The 18,881-nt window shown below is 46.1% G+C and overlaps 1 protein-coding gene across 2 annotated transcripts in view; it reads left to right on the top strand.

Moving 5' to 3' along the window:
- Positions 1-18,881, top strand: part of abtb2b (ankyrin repeat and BTB (POZ) domain containing 2b) — a 389,054-nt gene that overhangs the window by 356,053 nt on the left and 14,120 nt on the right. For both annotated transcript variants that reach the window (XR_011933118.1, XM_072466583.1), the window contains exons 10-15: positions 1,706-1,841; positions 4,551-4,777; positions 8,197-8,375; positions 8,612-8,717; positions 14,910-15,012; positions 15,674-15,764. Coding sequence is in view for 1 of the 2 variants with exons in the window: in XM_072466583.1 (XP_072322684.1) it covers positions 1,706-1,841; positions 4,551-4,777; positions 8,197-8,375; positions 8,612-8,717; positions 14,910-15,012; positions 15,674-15,764 (842 nt within the window). In the remaining variant the exon portion in view is untranslated. The remainder of the gene's footprint in view (positions 1-1,705; positions 1,842-4,550; positions 4,778-8,196; positions 8,376-8,611; positions 8,718-14,909; positions 15,013-15,673; positions 15,765-18,881) is intronic.

Below are 18,881 nucleotides of genomic sequence, written 5' to 3'. Positions count from 1 at the left end.
TTATACACAGTAAATCACTACTCATGCATAAACTCTACTTTCTAGACTATTCCTATCACTAAAAGGCCTATACTTAGCTTCAGACTGGCCCACCAGGTCAGGGAACAAATGGGCTTTCGTTCAGGTCCTGAGTCTGCAGGATTCAAAAGCTGGTATGGACTGGTAGCTAGGAGCGCCTATCTCGTAGCGAGCGTTGACTTGAGACTTACTTGGTTGATGCGGCAGCTTGGACAGGTCACTCTCACAGGTTGATTCAAGTTGCTGAGTGACCCTGTCAAAGAAGACCTATTTGAACTTGGGGGGTTTACTTTATAGTCCCCAGTGGCTTCCCGCCCTTCGGGGTGGACCCCGTACCTGGTTCCAAGTGATTGGACTGCGTTTCGATCACTTGGATCGATTTCTCCAATACTGGAGTTGTTCCCTGATCATTGGGCGGTCCCTAAATGTCCGTTGGCCTTCCTTTCTCTTGGCTCCTGCTGGTGCCGAGGAGTCTGGCTTGGCCTTATTCACCTTAACTGTTGCCATTGTGCCTGGGAATCGCACATTCCTATGTAGATGGCTGGTGCATTACTATGCAGATGGCTGCTGGTTTCCGTGCTGTCTGGTTGTTTTGCAGGTTTCAATATACATGATTTCTGCACTTGCTAGTCTTTGCCTGTGTTGGCTGAATTTCCCTTCAGCCTTTGCGGTTTTCCATTTTAAGTCGGGAAGTGGCCAACCCAGGTGGCTACACAAGGCCATGGTAGGATTGGAAAGGGGGAGACATTGCTTAATGGGGGCTAAATGTAGGCCACACAGCTCTGGAATAATGGGTAAACTGTATGTGGTGCAAGTTAGCACATAGGCAGCAGAGTTTTGGATGACCATAAGTTTTTGGTGGGTAGAATGTGGGAGAGCAGCCAGCAGTGTGTTGGAATAGTTAAATCTCGAGGTCACCAAGGCCTGGATGAGGGTTTCAGCAGCAGATAAGCTGTGGCCAGGGTGGAGGTAGGCAATGTTGCGAAGGTGGAAAGTGCTGGCACCAATAGCTTTCAGTATTCCCCGGAAAGGAAAAGGCAGCCAAATGAATATTTAAATAACCAAAAATAAGTACAAAAAAACAAAAATAAATAAAGTAACGTCACCATAGTCCCAGATGACCATAGGCTGCTGTCCACTTTGAGGATGATGGCTGACTGGTGGTGATTTAATCTGAGGATCACTTGACCTCAAGCGTGATTGAGAAGCGGGGCCTTAATCAGTAACCTCTGGCGGTGCAGGAATTGAACCTACGCTGTTTCCTCGCTCTGCATCACAAACCAGCTGTCCAGCCAACTGAGCTAAACCGGCCCCCACACAAATAAATACAACCAGAAAAAAGCAGCAAAACTGACGTATTATGCAAAGTTCTACCGGATCAAATTGAACACATACTTAAGACCTTTAAAAATCAGAAGCTCCTTTCTCATCATTGCCCAAGTAGCATTCAGTCTTAGAGTTCCATAAATAATGATAGCTAAGCATGATTTTCTCAGCAATTCAAAGCACTCCCCAGTCCCAATGTATCAGCATCAGACCAGAAAATCTAACCAAATATTCAACCTCTCCGAAGAGTGACCCAATATTCTACATGTGCAGGAGTAAGTTGGCAGAGAATAATTCCCGGTGTGTCTTTCCTGTGACATTATTTGAGTGTAACAGTTGCACCTTGGTTCCCTCTGTCTAGGTAATTACGAGCTGGTCAGCCTCCTGCTCAGCAGAGGTGCGGACCCCCTACTGAGCGCACTTGACACGAATGGAATGACATCGGTGCTACATGAGAACATGAACTGCTTTAGCCATGCCGCTGCTCATGGACACAGGTAACCAGCACACTGTTTGTGGCTGGGACGTTGGGGTGACCGGATGGGATTCCACATCTTTTGGGATGGTGTAAAATATCCCAGTTTTAAATTGAATGCATGTATCACTCATGCCAACTTTGTTAGCTTTGGCCTGAAGCAGAGGATTTCTTCTGTTTGCCAAGAAGGACTCACTCAGTATGAAAGTGGTAAAAACACACAAGATCCTGTCACTTGTCACTACATGTGATTTGCTCACACTGAGATATATTCAGAAATCTGCAGATTCAATGCTGTGGGACATGGGGGCGCAAGATTAGAGTACCTGAGCATCAACAAAACAGTTTTCCATCTTTCATATGTGGTTAATGTAGGAATTGTAGATATATATTGTGTTATATGTATTTGGTGCAGTAATCGTTAAAAGCCTAGATTAGTGTGTACATGTCACTATTCCAGTAAGGTTTAAAAAAAACCTGATTTAAAAGATAGGCAGACACTGTGGCTATAGAAGGGATAATTAAAGCATCTTAAAAGTAAGAGCATCATTAATTTGAACCATGTATAGTGTTTACCTAAATAAGGCGAGTAGAATTTTGTTTATAGAATGAAGGTTCCCTGGGGTTTAGGCAATGGAGGGGTTGTGGTTAGCCTTAGTAAGATGGTCATAACCCAGTTAGTGGGATAGAGATGATGCAATTAATGGAAGGAGCCGGGAGCTGAAGCAGTCAGGTGTTAGGTCTCAGTTTAGATTGGGGAACAGGAGCTTTTTGCCAAATGCTGGGATGTTAAACAGTAGTTTGACACAAGCAAGAATCTGCAGGCTGTTTCCTGAAGGAGACCTTCTCTCAAAGCAGCTTCTCCAAGACATCTCTATACAGCTAGAATTCTTGTGTTTTCTAACTGTATTTAAAAGTGGATTTTGACCTGAGATGGATTTTGTGTGAATGGAGATAAAAAAAATAGCAGTTAAGAGTCAAAGTGTTTCATTTAATTGTTAAACCTTGTTTAATTAGTAATTGTAAGCTATTTCTTGTGTAACGTTAAAGTGAGTTTAATACTATGTTAGTAACAAAGTTTGTTTCAATATACTATATCCCTATTTGTGTGTGCAGTCACTCCTGGAGCAAAGTATCCTTTCCTCACAGTCTTGCAAATCAAATCAAACATTTGGCTTTCTGTCCGGTGTCCTAGCAAATGTTGGGGTCTGTTCTGAAACCATAATACATGACCACCAAATGTCTCCAAGCACAAAATGTAGTCACTGCTGTTTAGTAAGAAATATTATCGAGAACAATGCAGCACAGAAGAGGCTCTTCAGCCCATCGAGACGCACGATGCATGAAAATCACCTGACCTGCCTACGTAATCCCATTTGCCAGCACTTGGCCTTGAATGTTACGAAGTGCTAAGAGCTCATCCAGGTACCTTTTAAAGGATGTGAGGCAACCTGTCTCTACCACCCTCCCAGGCAGTGCATTCCAGACTACTACCACCCTCTGGGGAAAAAAACCTCTTCCTCAGATTCCCCCCAAACCTCGTGCCCCTCACCTTGAACTTGTGTCTTCTCGTAACTGACCATTCAGCTAAGAGGAACAGCTGCCCCTCATATTCTTGTACACCTGAATCGGGTCGGCCCCTCAATCATTCTACTCTCAATAAATGCAGAAGCTTGGAGTCGGTCACAGAATTCTGTGCACACACAAATCACTCATTAGTTTCGACAAAAAACAGAAAACGGTGAATGTCACCGGTCAGTCAGCAGCGGAAAAAGAAAAAAAAAACAATATTCAGATGAGGCCATCAGAACTCTTCAGATAGATCAGGGGCGGAATTCTCCACTGGCGGGATACTCCATTTTGCAACATTTAGTTATTTACCAGTGGCAGTTCTCTGCAATGTAAAGAATCGAATGACCTTTGTGTCATTTTTGACCATTGAGCATGCCAAAGACTATTGTATTTATTATTAGCGTCACCATTTCACACCCTAAATCATCAGCTAATCTTAAAGACTAGTATTCATCAACAAAACATTCAATATTTTGGCCTCATCTGGAGAATGGGTCCAGTTCTGGGCGCCGCACCTCCGGATGGATGTGAAAACATGAGGGAGAGCGCGAAGAAGATTCGGGAGAAAGGTTCCAGGAGTGAGGAACTTCAGTTATGAGGATAGATTGGAGAAGTTGGGATTGTTCTCCTTGGAGAAGAGAAGGCTGAGAGGAGATTTGATAGAGGTTTTCAAAATCACGCGCGTTCTGGACAGAATGGAGAGGAAGAGAACGTTCCCTCTCTCGTGAATGGATCGAGAACAAGAGGGACACAGATTTAAAATAATTGGTAAAAGAAGCAAAAGCAACATGAAGAACAAAAACTTTTTACACAGCGAGTGGTTAGGGTTTAGAATGTGCTGCCTGAGAGTGTGGTGGGGGCAGATTCAACTGAAGGATTCAAAAGGGAATTGGATTATTATTGGATTGCAGGGTTACGGGGAGAAGGTGGGAGAATGGTAATAAGTGAGTTGCTTATTGGGTGTAGACACGATGGATGAATGGCCTCTTCCTGTACTGTAACAATTCTGTGATCTCTAGTGCACAACTTACTAAGCTGCAGGTAGAATAACAAATTGTATTTTGCTTTTTTCTGCAGATTTTGAGGTTAAAAAAGAAACACAATAAAATTATGCTTTGATTTAATATTTAAGTTTATGCCATTGTTTCTCATGAACCAGGAATGTGCTGCGAAAGTTGCTTACACCACCCCAAGTCCCCAAAACGGATGTGCTCTCCCTGGAAGAAATTTTAGCGGAGGGAGTTGAGAGTGATACTTCGAGCACTGCAGGTATAAGTGAAGGACAGGTTAAACTTTGCAAAGCCAGAATGAAGGCCTTACAAGAAGCCATGTATTACAGTGCTGAACATGGCTACCTCGACGTCACCATGGAACTGAGGAATCTTGGTGAGATGATAGTTTTTTAAAATAGCTTTATCTCTCTTATTGAGCAGATTTAAGAATATGGTTTCATGGAAGTCTCAAAACTGGCCAATCATAGAACATAGAAAAATACAGCACAGAACAGGCCCTTCGGCCCACGATGTTGTGCCGAACCTTTGTCCTAGATTAATCATAGATTATCATTGAATTTACAGTGCAGAAGGAGGCCATTCGGCCCATTGAGTCTGCACTGGCTCTTGGAAAGAGCACCCTACTCATAGTCAACACCTCCACCCAACACTAAGGGCAATTTTGGACACTAAGGGCAATTTATCATGGCCAATCCACCTAACCTGCACATCTTTGGACTGTGGGAGGAAACCGGAGCACCCGGAGGAAACCCACGCAGACACGGGGAGGATGTGCAGACTCCACACAGACAGTGACCCAAGCCGGAATCGAACCTGGGACCCTGGAGCTGTGAAGCAATTGTGCTATCCACAATGCTACCGTGCTGCCCTTAAGAACAAATAAATCTACACTATATCATTTTACCATAATCCATGTACCTATCCAATAGCTGCTTGAAGGTCCCTAATGTTTCCGACTCAACTACTTCCACAGGCAGTGCATTCCATGCCCCCACTACTCTCTGGGTAAAGAACCTACCTCTGACATCCCCCCTATATCTTCCACCATTCACCTTAAATTTATGTCCCCTTGTAATGGTTTGTTCCACCCAGGGAAAAAGTCTCTGACTGTCTACTCTGTCTATTCCCCTGATCATCTTATAAACCTCTATCAAGTCGCCCCTCATCCTTCTCCATTCTAATGAGAAAAAGCCTAGCACCCTCAACCTTTCCTCGTAAGACCTACTCTCCATTCCAGGCAACATCCTGGTAAATCTCCTTTGCACCTTTTCCAAATCTTCCACATCCTTCCTAAAATGAGGCGACCAGAACTGTACACAGTACTCCAAATGTGGCCTTACCAAAGTTTTGTACAGCTGCATCATCACCTCACGGCTCTTAAATTCAATCCCTCTGTTAATGAACGCTAGCACACCATAGGCCTTCTTCACAGCTCTATCCACTTGAGTGGCAACTTTCAAAGATGTATGAACATAGACCCCAAGATCTCTCTGCTCCTCCACATTGCCAAGAACTCTACCGTTAACCCTGTATTCCGCATTCATATTTGTCCTTCCAAAATGGACAACCTCACACTTTTCAGGGTTAAACTCCATCTGCCACTTTTCAGCGCAGCTCTGCATCCTATCTATGTCTCTTTGCAGCCGACAACAGCCCTCCTCACTATCCACAACTCCACCAATCTTCGTATCGTCTGCAAATTTACTGACCCACCCTTCAACTCCCTCATCCAAGTCATTAATGAAAATCACAAACAGCAGAGGACCCAGAACTGATCCCTGCGGTACGCATGTAATTCTAGACAGTGAGTGTATTTGTCTTTTTTCTTTCAGGGGGTGTGGGTGTCGCTAGCTGGGCCAGCATTTATTGCCCAGACCTAGGGGTGGCATGGTGGCACAGTGGTTAGCACCACTGCCTCACAGCACCAGGGACCCGGGTCCAATTCTGGCCTTGGGTGACTGTCTATGTGGAATTTGCACCTCCTCCCCGTGTCCGGCTGGGTTTCCTCCGGGTGCTCCAATGGGCCATATGGCCTTCTTCTGCACTCTAGAGACTCTATGATTCTAATTGCCCATGAGCTGAGTAGCTTGCAAGGTTGTTTCAGAGGGCAGTTAAGAGCCAATCATATTGCTGTGGGTTTGGAGTCACATGTAAGTCAGACCAGATAAAGACGGCAGGTTTCATTCCCTAAAGGACATTTGTGAATCAGATGGGATTTTATAACAATCGATGATAGTTTTATGGTCACCGTTACTGAGACGAGCTTCCAATTCCACCAGCTGCTGTGATGGGATTTGGACCCCTGTCCCAAGGTAATTAACCTTGGACTCTTGACTACCCATCCAGTGACCCTACCACTACACTACCATCTCCCCTTAGTAGGCTTTTTAACCTCAAGGGTTTTCAAAGCTGAGCTTGAATCTGAGCTTGCTCAGTGTCTCCACATTCACACCTTCCAGCCTGGATTCCATGAGGCATCACAAAGTGGCGAATTCCAGTGGAGTTCCTTCTTGAGGCAGGTATAACAACACTTCTAGTCCCTGCTGAAATGAATGGTCTCAACATAGGTCAAAGATTGAACCAGAATCCTTCTTAATCTCTCACAGTTTTTGCCGCATTAGGTTCTGAATCTAACAAAAGAGCTCACTCATAAACCCTGAAAATAATAATTTATAAAGTTCCTCCTATGTCCTGAGGATAATCCAGAATTTTTCACAGTCAATAAATTACGTGTGAATTGTGGTCACTTTTTTGTACAGGGACAAATTCAGCATTATATTTATACATGAAGGCCGGCACGATGGCGCAATGGGTTAGCTCTGCGGCCTCACGGCGCCGAGGTCCCAGGTTCGATCCCGGCTCTGGGTCACTGTCCGTGTGGAGTTTGCACATTCCCCCCGTGTCTGCGTGGGTTTCGCCCCCACAACCCAAAGATGTGCAGAGTAGGTGGATTGGCCACGCTAAATTGCCCCTTAATTGGAAAAAATGAATTGGGTACCCTAAAATTTATAAAAGATTTTTAAAATATAAAAATAAAAATATTTGTACATGAGGTCTCAAAATAGCAAAATATCAATGTTGGCCAGGACACCAGGACGGGTCCTCCTTCTCTTCTTCAAATATTATCCTGAAGTTTTTTTTACACCCATTTTTTTTTACGTCCCCCTCTGTAAGCAGCGGATCGTCCAAAAAAGGCCACGGGTGGGGTTCTCCGACCCCACGCCGGGTCGGAGAATCGGCGGGGTGGGGGGGGGGGGGGGGGCGCGAATCATGCGACACCACTCTGACGCCGATTCTCCGGTCACCCCCCCCCCCGGCGATTCTCCCCACGCGATGGCCTGAGTACCCGTTGAGTTCGGCCGAGTCCCGCCGGCGTCGTTCTCGTGTGGTCTGACCCGGTGGGACCTCACCGTTCTGGCTGCAGTGGGCGACCTGGTGGGGGAGACGGGGGATCCGCCTCCGGGGAGGGGCCTACCGATCGGTGGGGTGCTTAGCCCGGTGGGGGCCTATGTTCCTCCGCACCGGGCCCCTGTAGGTCTCCGCCATTACGCGGGGCCGGCGCGGAGAAGGCAACCCTTCCTATTCAATTTCCTATTGAAGCCACCCCACGCGGGAAACCCGCAGGCAGGGGTGCATGCTGGCGGGAAAAGAGAATTCCAACTAGTGGAAAATTCCAACCTACATATTTGGATGCGGGAGCACTGTCAAGCTAATCAGCAAAAGGGTGAAAAGACAGAGAGGTAGAGTAAAGGATAAATGTCGCATCAGTTCTCATTCTGTTTAATCCTGCAGGTGTCCCCTGGAAACTACATGTGTGGATTGAGTCTCTGAGGACCTCATACCATCAGTGCAGCTATCCTGTGATGCATTACCTGTTACGGGAATTCACTGCCATCAAAGAGGAGGATTACAATGAGGAGCTGATCCACGAGGGAATTCCACTGATGTTTGACATTCTTAGAGTTAGCAAGGTAGAATGCTTTCAATGTTGCGATGATAATGTATGTGATACAACTGGCCCAGGGATGGCATGAGTTAGGATGCATATATAACCTACACTTTTCCCTATAGAATAATTAAATCCAGCTAGATTAGAAAACAAGTAACAGCATTCAACTGAAAGAAAAATTGGTAGTTATTTTAACAATTGATACATTTTAAGATCTGCTTTCCTGTTTGTGACTGATCTTTTTGCATCTTTCTACAGAATGATACCCTCAATCAGCAGCTAGCTTCTATCTTTGCACATTGCTACGGCAACGGCCCTATTCCCACTATCCCGGAGTTAAAGAGAATGCTACCTCCTCGATTAGGTGGGTGCTGATTGAAAGATTTTGTTCTCTCCTCTCCTGTCTTTCCTACCAACCCACAGTCCCTCTCCAGTGCCTTATCCAAATGTCTATTCTTCGCACGTGAGCATTGAAATCAGTGCAAGAGAAACTGTGGGCGTTGAGAAATGCACAAAGGAACTGGGTGCCTCCCATTGCCCACCCAGCAGGAACTGTTAGATCAACTCTTAAGATTGTCGGCTGGCTTTACAATCATGGCAGGCGTCAGAGTTGATGCGCGTACATGTACACTTCCAAATAGCAGTCACCAGATAATCATTGTGAGTAGGACACATACCTAAATTTCACTTCCCTAACAGTACAGACTGCTGTGGTGGACTGGAGTGCCCTAAGTGCCACTCTGTACATAAGAACTCTGAAAAGGTCAGCAGAGTGGTGTTTGAATCCACAGCAACAAAGGCTATGGATCCTGACAACATCCCATCAGTAGACTCGTGCTCTAGAATTAGCCGCTCACTTAGCCAAGCTGTTCCAATACAGCTACAACACTAGCATCCACCCGGAATTGTAGAAAAATACCCAGATATGTCCGGTAGAACAAATCCAACCCCACTACTCTGAGGCATCAGCAAAGTGATGGAAGGGCGTCAGCGACAGCACTATAAAGCAGCACCTGCTTAGCAGTAACCAGCTCAGACTCTCAGTTTGGGTTCCTCCAGGCCGCTCAGCTCCTGACCTCATCAAAACTTTGCTTCAAAGCAACATTTGACTGAGTATGGCATCAAGGAGCCCGAGCAAAACTGGAGCTAGGGGGAAAACTCTCCACTGGTTGGAGTCCATACCTAGCATTAAGGAAGATGGTTGTTGTTGTTGGAGGTCAATCATCTCAGTCTTGGAACATGACTGAAGGAGCTCTTCAGCCTTGTGTCCAAGGTCCACCTTTCATAAATGGCATTTCCACCATCATAAGGCCAGAAGTGATGATTTCACAATGTTTAGCACCATTCACGACTCCTCAGATACTGAAGTCGTCAATGTCCAAATGCAGCAACACTTGGACAATATCCAGGCTTTGGCTGACAAGTAGCAAATTACATTTGTGCCAGGCAATGACCATCTCCAACAAGGGAGAATCTAACCATCTCCCCTTGACATTCAATGCCTTACAAACACTGAATCCCCGACTAGCAACATCCTACAGGTTACAATTGACCAGAAATTGACGGAACTCTCAGTATTTTGACTCCAAACCAGGGGGGCTACTCTTGAGCCACAGTTGACGCAGTTATACTGATCTACATAAGAACTAGGAGCAGGAGTATGCCATTTGGCCCCTCGAGCCTGCTCCACCATTCAATAAGATCATGGCTGATCTTTTTGTGGGCTCAGCTCCACTTACCCACCCGCTCACCGTAACCCTTAATTCCTTTACTGTTCAAAAATCTATCTATCTTTGCCTTAAAAACGTAGCCTCAACTGCTTCACTGGACAGGGAATTCCACAGATTCATGACCTTTTGGTGAAGAAGTTCCTTCTCAACTCAGTCCTAAATCTGCTCCCCCTTGTTTTGAGGCTATGCCTCCTAGTTCTAATTTCACCCGCCAGTGGAAACAACCTCACTGCTTCTATCTTATCTATTCCCTTCATAAATTTTTCTGTTTCTATAAGATTCCCCCTCATTCTTCTGAATTCCAATGCGTATCGTCCCAGCCTACTCAGTCTCTCCTCATAAGCCAATCCTCACAACTCCGGAATCAACCGAGTGAATCCCCTCTCTACCCTCTCCAGTGCCAGTGCATCCTTTCTCAAGTAAGGAGACCAAAACTGTACACAGTACTCCAGGTAGGGCCTCATCAGCACCTTGTACACCTGCAACATAACCTTCTTTTTTTAAAGTCCATCCTTCTAGCATTGAAGGACAAAATTCCATTTGCCTTCTTAATTACTTGCTGCACCTGCAAGCCAACCTTTTGTGATTCATGCACAAGGACACCGAGGTCCCTCTGCACAGCAGCAAGCTGCAATCTACATCATTTAAGTAATAGTCCATTTTGCTGGTATTCCAACCAAAATGGATGACCTCACATTTACCAACATTGTACTCCATCTGCCAGACCCTTGTCCACTCACTTAAACTATCTATATCCCGCTGCAGACTTTCAGTGTCCTCTGCACACTTTACTCTACCACTCATCTTCGTGTCATCTGTGAACTTCAACACATTACATTGGTCCCCAACTCCAAATCATCTATTTTTTAAAATTTGACTTAGAGTACCCAATTCATTTTTTTCCAATTAAGGGACAATTTAGCGTGGCCAATCCACCTCGCCTGCACATCTTTGGGTTGTGGGGGTGAAACCCACGCAAACACGGGGAGAATGTGCAAACTCCACACAGTCAGTGACGTCTCACGGACAGTGACCCAGAGCCGGAATCGAACCTGGGACCTCGGCGCCGTGAGGCCGCAGGGCTAATCCACTGTGCCACCGTGCTGCCCTTCTCCAAATCATCTATGTAAATTGTAAACAATTGCGGTCCCAACACTGACCTCTGAGGCATAGCACTAGCCACTGATCGGCAACCAGAAAAACACCCATTTATCCCCATTCTTTGCTTTCTGTTAGTTATCGGTAGCACTGATCTCTGTGGAACTCCACTCGTTACAACTGGCAAACCCCCAAATAACCAATTTATCCTGGATCTCTGCTCCATGTTAGAAACATCGAAAATAGGAGCAGGAGTCGGGCATTTGGCCCTTCAAGCCTGCTCTGCCATTGATTATGATATTGGCTAGGGCATCATGGTGGCGCAGTGGTTAGCATTGCTGCCTATAGCGCTGAGGTCCCGGGTTTGAATCCCGACCCTGGGTCACTGTCCGTGTGGAGTTTGCACATTTTCCCCGTGTCTGTGTGGGTTTTACCCGCACAACCCAAAGTTGTGCAGGTTAGGTGGATTGGCCACGCTAACTTGGCCCTTAATTGGAAACAATAATTGGGTACTCTAATTTTTTTTTTAAAATTCTGATAATGGCTGATCATCCAACTAACTGATTCTCTATCTGTGATTATGGGCTGGATTCTCACAAAATGGGACTATGTCCCCACGCCGGCGGGGCCCAGGGACCCACCAGGGACCCAGAATAATTCATGCAGCCTTAGCTGCGGATACGGGCCCCCGCACCTCCGGTTTTGAGTCCGCGCACGCGCACGGTGGCGGCCTCCAGTGGCCGCGGCGAGCGCCGTGGCGAACTCAGACCGCAGAGGCAGACACAGAAATTAGAGCCACCCGATCAGCCGCGCGCCCGAAGGTCTGACCGCACCGATCTGTCCCCCGGCCGATAAGGCCCTCCCGGTGTCCGATTTCCCCCCCCGCCCCCCACCAGGCCATCCGCGGACTGAGTCTGCAGCTGCCACGCGAGCATCCCGACCGGTGATAAGTGGTTAGAACCACGCTGTCGGGATCTCGGCCGGTCGGGATCAGAGGATCGCTGGGCTGGCCTCTGGCAATGGGCCCCCAGCCTCGCGGAGTACTCCGCGATCACGCCGATTCTCGGGTCCTGCAGAATCGTCGGACCGGTGCCGGGCCCGATTTCGGCGTGAAAATGGATTCTCCGCTCCCGCAGCGAACGCGATTTTGGCGCGGGGCTGCAGAGAATCCAGCTACAAAGCTCTTATATTGTAGCCTTTAATGTGGCACCTTATCAAATGCCTTTTGGAAATTCAAGGATACTACATCTACAGGTTCCCCTTTATCCATGCTATTTGTTACTTCCTCAAAGTGCTCCAACAAATTAGTTAGACATGATTTCCCTTTCACTAAACCATGTTGACTCTGCTCGATTACATTGTGATTTTTCAAGTTGCCCTGCTATGACCTCCTTAACAATAGATCCTCGCATTTTCCCTACGACAGATATGAAGCTAACTGGCCTGATAGAAAAGCGGTATATTATTTAAATGTCGAGAGATTGCAGATCTCTACGGGAGACAATGATCTAGGTATCCTGGTACATAACTCACAAAGAAGCAAGCGATTAGGAAGACAAATGGAATGTTGTTTATGGAATGTATAAGTCGGGAGGTTTTACTACAGTTTACAGGGTGTTGGCGAGGTCACATCAGGAGTACTGTGTACAGTTTTGGTCTCCTTAGTTAAGGAAGGACATAATTGTGTCAGAAGCAGTTCCGAGAAGGTTCACTCGACTGATTGCTGGGATGAAAGGGTTGTCTTAGAAGGAAAGGTTGGGCCTATACTCATTGGAGTTTAGAAGAATGAGAGGTGATCTTATTAGAACATATAAGATCCTGAGGGGATTTGACAGAATGGATGCTGAGAGGATGTTTCCCCTTGTGGGAGAGAGTGGAACCTGAGGGCACAGTTTAATAATAAGGAGTCTCCCATTTATGACAGAGATGGAGATCATTCTTTCTCTCAAGAGGGTCCATGGTTGAATAAGCTTAAGCCTGAGATAGACAGATCTTGGTCTCCTGGGAATTCAAGGGATATGGGGAGAAAGTGGGAAAGTGGAGTGAAGGCCGATAATCAACCATGATCACATAGACTGGCTCAGCAGCCCATATGATCCACTCCTGCTCCTATTTTGTATGTTCTGACCAGCCATATAAATACCATGGCTCCAAGAGTAGGTCAGTGACCGGGACTTTTGCAGCGAGTAACTCACCTCCTGACTCCCCAAAGCCTGTCCACCGCCTAGGCGGCACAAGTTAGGCGCTCTTGATTGGCGCCCCATCCACAAATATACACTTCCTCCACGTACATTGGCGGCAGTGTGTACGATCTACAAGATGCACAATAGGAACTTACCAAGGCTCCTTCAACAGACACCTTCCAAACCCATGACCTCTTCCAACTAAAAGAACAAGGGATGCATGGGAACAATGCCACCTGCAAGTTCCCCTCTAAGCCACTCATCACCCTGACTTAGAAATTTATCGCCATTCCTTCACAGTCGCCGGGCCAAAATCTTGGAACTCCCTCCCTAACAGCAAAGTGGGTTTACCTACCCCACATGAACTGCAGCGGTTCAAGAAGGCAGTTCACCACCACCCTCTCAAGGGAAATTAAGAATGGGCAATAAATGCTGGCCTAGCTAGCGAAGCCCACGTCCCAGGATAGAATAAAAATGTCCTCTGGCTGGCTGTCTCAGTTACGCAATAGCTTCAGCAACTGAGAGCTGGCATTATTTATTTAAGCGATACCACTGCAGTGCTTTATCATAGGAGTTTCAGTTTCATTTCAGACCTGAAGCAGTGGAACTTATTAATTGATGCAACCCACGGGGAAATTGAATTGCCTCATTAATCAGCTTATTCCCATAGAGCAAAATCTAGAGTAATTTGGTGTTACAGAACTTGAGAGTATTCTCCTTGTCAAAGCTCTTAATTTTATACTCATTAGAACACTTCACAAGAAAACCAGTATGAGGGACAAAGAATAATTTAGAATTATGAGACAAGAGTGCTGATTGTTTGGCAAGTGGACTCTAATTGGTCAAGGCACATTCAAAATATGTACATACATATGTACATTCAGGTAAAGGAAATAAGTAACATCCATTCACTGACTCATTCCTCAGGGGAACGCCTTGACCAATCAGGGTCAAGCTGCCTGCTGTAAATTTCATACAATCCTTGGCGGTTAACTGTCACCATCAACTGGTGCATTCTCCATAGCAACATCTTTACCAATCAGAGTCCGCTGTCCAACCAATCAGGGTCAAGCTGCCAGGTTTTAATTTCATACAATGTTTGGCAGTTAACTATCAGTCACCGTCAACTGATGCATTCCCCATGGCAATGCCTCTGCTAGTCAGAGTCCACTTGCCAACCAATTAGCATTCTCTTCTCATGCGGTATAAATTGTTGTTTTCCCCTTACATTAATATTCGTGCGCAATGTCCTGATGAGTGCAAGACGAAAAACTTCGACATGTCTCGACATGTTTTAAGAGCAAAACCTGCCCATGCAGAGTTGAATTCAGTGGAAATAAACTAGCATCTGAGGAAATGCTCTTCCCCCTTACTCCCCAAAGGAATGTTCCCCCAAAAAGCACATCCTTATCAAGTGGCAGAACATCATATTCAGCCTCTTCTCCTTCCGTTCTCTTCTCCTGATCCCCTCATCCCCACGACCACCAGCAGAATATCATTTTCACTAACTGTCCATTTGAACATAAATTGTGTTTGTTTTTTCAGATCCTCACTTTCTGAATAATAAGGAAATGTCAGACTTGACATTCCTAGTGGAAGGACAGCCTTTTTACGCACATAGAGTTCTCCTAATCACTGCCTCAAACAGGTACTGAGAAACCACCACAAGTAATTGTTTTTAATTGATGTCCATTTTTATCTCAGCTGATATAGAGCAGCAACTACTGTCTCCGGGTCATGATTCAGAGCAAGGCCAGCAGCGTGGGTTCAATTCCCTTACCGGCCAAGGTTATTCTCAGCCTCGTCCCTCGCCTGAGGTGTGGTGATCCTCAGGTTAGATCACCACCAGTCAGCTCTCCCCCTCAAAGGGGAAAGCGGCCTATGGTTATCTGGGGCTTTGGCGACTTTACCTTACCTTACTGTCTCTAACATTGGATTTAACATAGAACATACAGTGCAGAAGGAGGCCATTCGGCCCATCGAGTTTGCACCGACCCACTTAAGCTCTCACTTCCACCCTATCCCCATAACCTCTCCTCACCTTTTTGGTCACAAAGGGCAATTTATCATGGCCAATCCACCTAACCTGCACGGCTTTGGACCGCAAGTGGGAATCGAACCTGGGACCCTGGTGTTATGAAGCAACAGTGCTACCCACTGTACCCTTGTCGAGTATAGACTCAGCTGATGAATTGATCTGTGATATGATGAGACTGAAAGAAGCAAAGGGAGAGTGATAAATAGAATTTATTCATTTGTATGGAATTGTTTAACCAGAAAGTCATCCCCTCTCGATCCTCCCCTTTCAGATTTAAGGTGCTGCTGACTAATAAGACATCTCCAGAGAACCAGCCGTGCAAGTATATCGAGATCAGTGAGATTAAATATCACATCTTCCAGGTACACAACGGTTTCTGAATTTTCGGGCATTCCCAGAGGGAGTGTTTCTGATGATCCACCCCCACTCTGCCCATGTTTCTGTACCGCGGAATAATAGAGGTTTTGTGGCAATGTGAGATGAAGATGGCCATGCCAGCGATGGTAAACCGCCACGGACCTCACTGGAATTCATTGCTCATCTCGGAAGCTTCCCTTTTGCCCTTCGATGCGGAATTCAATTCAGATTTCTATTGTCGCAATAAATGAAGGAGAGAAATCAAATTCCTCAATCACCAGAAACGCTCCCGAGTTCGAAATGCTAACTGAATAAATAACACTTTCAAAAGCTGTTGTGTGTTACCAGTCAACTTTGGAGCTCTGAAATTTCGCTCTTTATTTCGCCATGTTCTTGCACTCTGTTTATTTCTTGGCTTTCGCTGCCTTCACTTTTTCCTTCTTCCTTTTCCTCATTCCTCAGCTTCTGCAGTCTGTAACTGGCCACCAGAGGGCACACAAAACTGCCAAGTGTCTGCCTCCCTCACTTGCTTACAATACTTCACAGTGCAGAGGCAGAGTGAATCAATTTTCCGTCATTCCATGATTCAGTATAATTTTTGGGGGCGTCGCTGGACTGGGCCAGCATTTATTGCCCACCCCTAATCACCCTTAAAGTGAGTGGCTTGCTCGGCCATTTCAGAGGGCATTTAATAGTCAAACACATTGCTATGGGTCTGGAGTCACGTGTTGGCCAGACTGGGTAAGGACAGCAGATTAGTGAACCAGATGGGTTTTTTACAACAATCGACGTTGGTTTCATGGTCATTTTAATCCCACACTTTTATTGAATTCACATTTCACCATCTGCCCAGGCGGGATTCGAACCCGGGTCCCCAGAGTGTCTCTGGATTACAATGTGACTACCCCACTGCCTCCCCTAATACAATCCACTGTATCAAAACCAAGAATACTTAGTTTTATGCCGCCTGCATTCAATACTTTACCCTAGGTGTGAGACCTTTATGTGACTTTGTGTCAAGTATTGTCTATTGATATTCACTAACAAAGAACAAAGAACAAAGAAATGTACAGCACAGGAACAGGCCCTTCGGCCCTCCAAGCCCGTGCCGACCATGCTGCCCGACTAAACTACAATCTTCTACACTTCCTGGGTCCGTATCCTTCTATTCCCATCCTATTCATGTATTTGTCAAGATGCCCCTTAAATGTCACTACCGTCCCTGCTTCCACCACCTCTCCGGTAGCGGGTTCCAGGCACCCACTACCCTCTGCGTAAAAAACTTGCCTCGTACTTCTACTCTAAACCTTGCCCCTCTCACTTTAAACCTACGCCCCCTAGTAATTGACCCCTCTACCCTGGGGAAAAGCCTCTGACTATCCACTCTGTCTATGCCCTTCATAATTTTGTAGACCTCTATCAGGTCTCCCCTCAACCTCCTTCGTTCCAGTGAGAACAAACCGAGTTTATTCAACCGCTCCTCATAGCTAATGCCCTCCATACCAGGCAACATTCTGGTAAATCTCTTCTGCACCCTCTCTAAAGCCTCCACATCCTTCTGGTAGTGTGGCGACCAGAATTGAACACTATACTCCAAGTGTGGCCTAACTAAGGTTCTATACAGCTGCAACATGACTTGCCAATTCTTATACTCAATGCCCCGGCCAATGAAGGCAAGCATGCCGTATGCCTTCTTGACTACCTTCACCACCTGTGTTGCCCCTTTCAATGACCTGTGGACCTGTACTCCTAGATCTCTTTGACTTTCAATACTCTTGAGGGTTCTACCATTCACTGTATATTCCCTACCTGCATTAGACCTTCCAAAATGCATTATCTCACATTTGTCCGGATTAAACTCCATCTGCCATCTCTCCGCCCAAGTCTCCAGACAATCTAAATCCTGCTGTATCCTCCGACAGTCCTCATCGCTATCCGCAATTCCACCAACCTTTGTGTCGTCTGCAAACTTACTAATCAGACCAGTTACATTTTCCTCCAAATCATTTATATATACTACAAAGAGCAAAGGTCCCAGCACTGATCCCTGTGGAACACCACTGGTCACAGCCCTCCAATGAGAAAAGCATCCTTCCATTGCTACTCTCTGCCTTCTATGGCCTAGCCAGTTCTGTATCCACCTTTCCAGCTCACCCCTGATCCCGTGTGACTTCACCTTTTGTACTAGTCTACCATGAGGGACCTTGTCAAAGGCCTTACTGAAGTCCATATAGACAACATCCACTGCCCTACCTGCATCAATCATCTTAGTGACCTCCTCGAAAAACTCTATCAAGTTAGTGAGACACGACCTCCCCTTCACAAAACCGTGCTGCCTCTCACTAATACGTCCATTTGCTTCCAAATGGGAGTAGATCCTGTCTCGAAGAATTCTCTCCAGTAATTTCCCTACCACTGAAGTAAGGCTCACCGGCCTGTAGTTCCCGGGATTATCCTTGCTACCCTTCTTAAACAGAGGAACAACATTGGCTATTCTCCAGTCCTCCGGGACAACCCCTGAAGACAGCGAGGATCCAAAGATTTCTGTCAAGGCCCCAGCAATTTCCTCTCCAGCCTCCTTCAGTATTCTGGGGTAGATCCCATCAGGCCCTGGGGACTTATCTACCTTAATATTTTTTAAGACACCCAACACCTCGTCTTTTTGGATCACAATGTGACCCAGGCTATCTACACCCCCTTCTCCAGACTCAACATCTACCAATTCCTTCTCTTTGGTGAATACTGATGCAAAGTATTCATTTAGTACCTCGCCCATTTCCTCTGGCTCCACACATAGATTCCCTTGCCTATCCTTCAGTGGGCCAACCCTTTCCCTGGCTACCCTCTTGCTTTTTATGTACGTGTAAAAAGCCTTGGGATTTTCCTTAACCCTATTTGCCAATGACTTTTCGTGACCCCTTCTAGCCCTCATGACTCCTTGCTTAAGTTCCTTCCTACTTTCCTTATATTCCACGCAAGCTTCATCTGTTCCCAGCCTTTTAGCCCTGACAAATGCCTCCTTTTTCTTTTTGACGAGGCCTACAATATCACACGTCATCCAAGGTTCCCGAAAATTGCCGTATTTATCCTTCTTCCTCACAGGAACATGCCGGTCCTGTATT

Source organism: Scyliorhinus torazame, chromosome 10, assembly GCF_047496885.1.
Source record: "Scyliorhinus torazame isolate Kashiwa2021f chromosome 10, sScyTor2.1, whole genome shotgun sequence".
NCBI lineage: Eukaryota > Metazoa > Chordata > Chondrichthyes > Carcharhiniformes > Scyliorhinidae > Scyliorhinus > Scyliorhinus torazame.
This window is presented reverse-complemented; position numbering and strand designations above follow the sequence as displayed.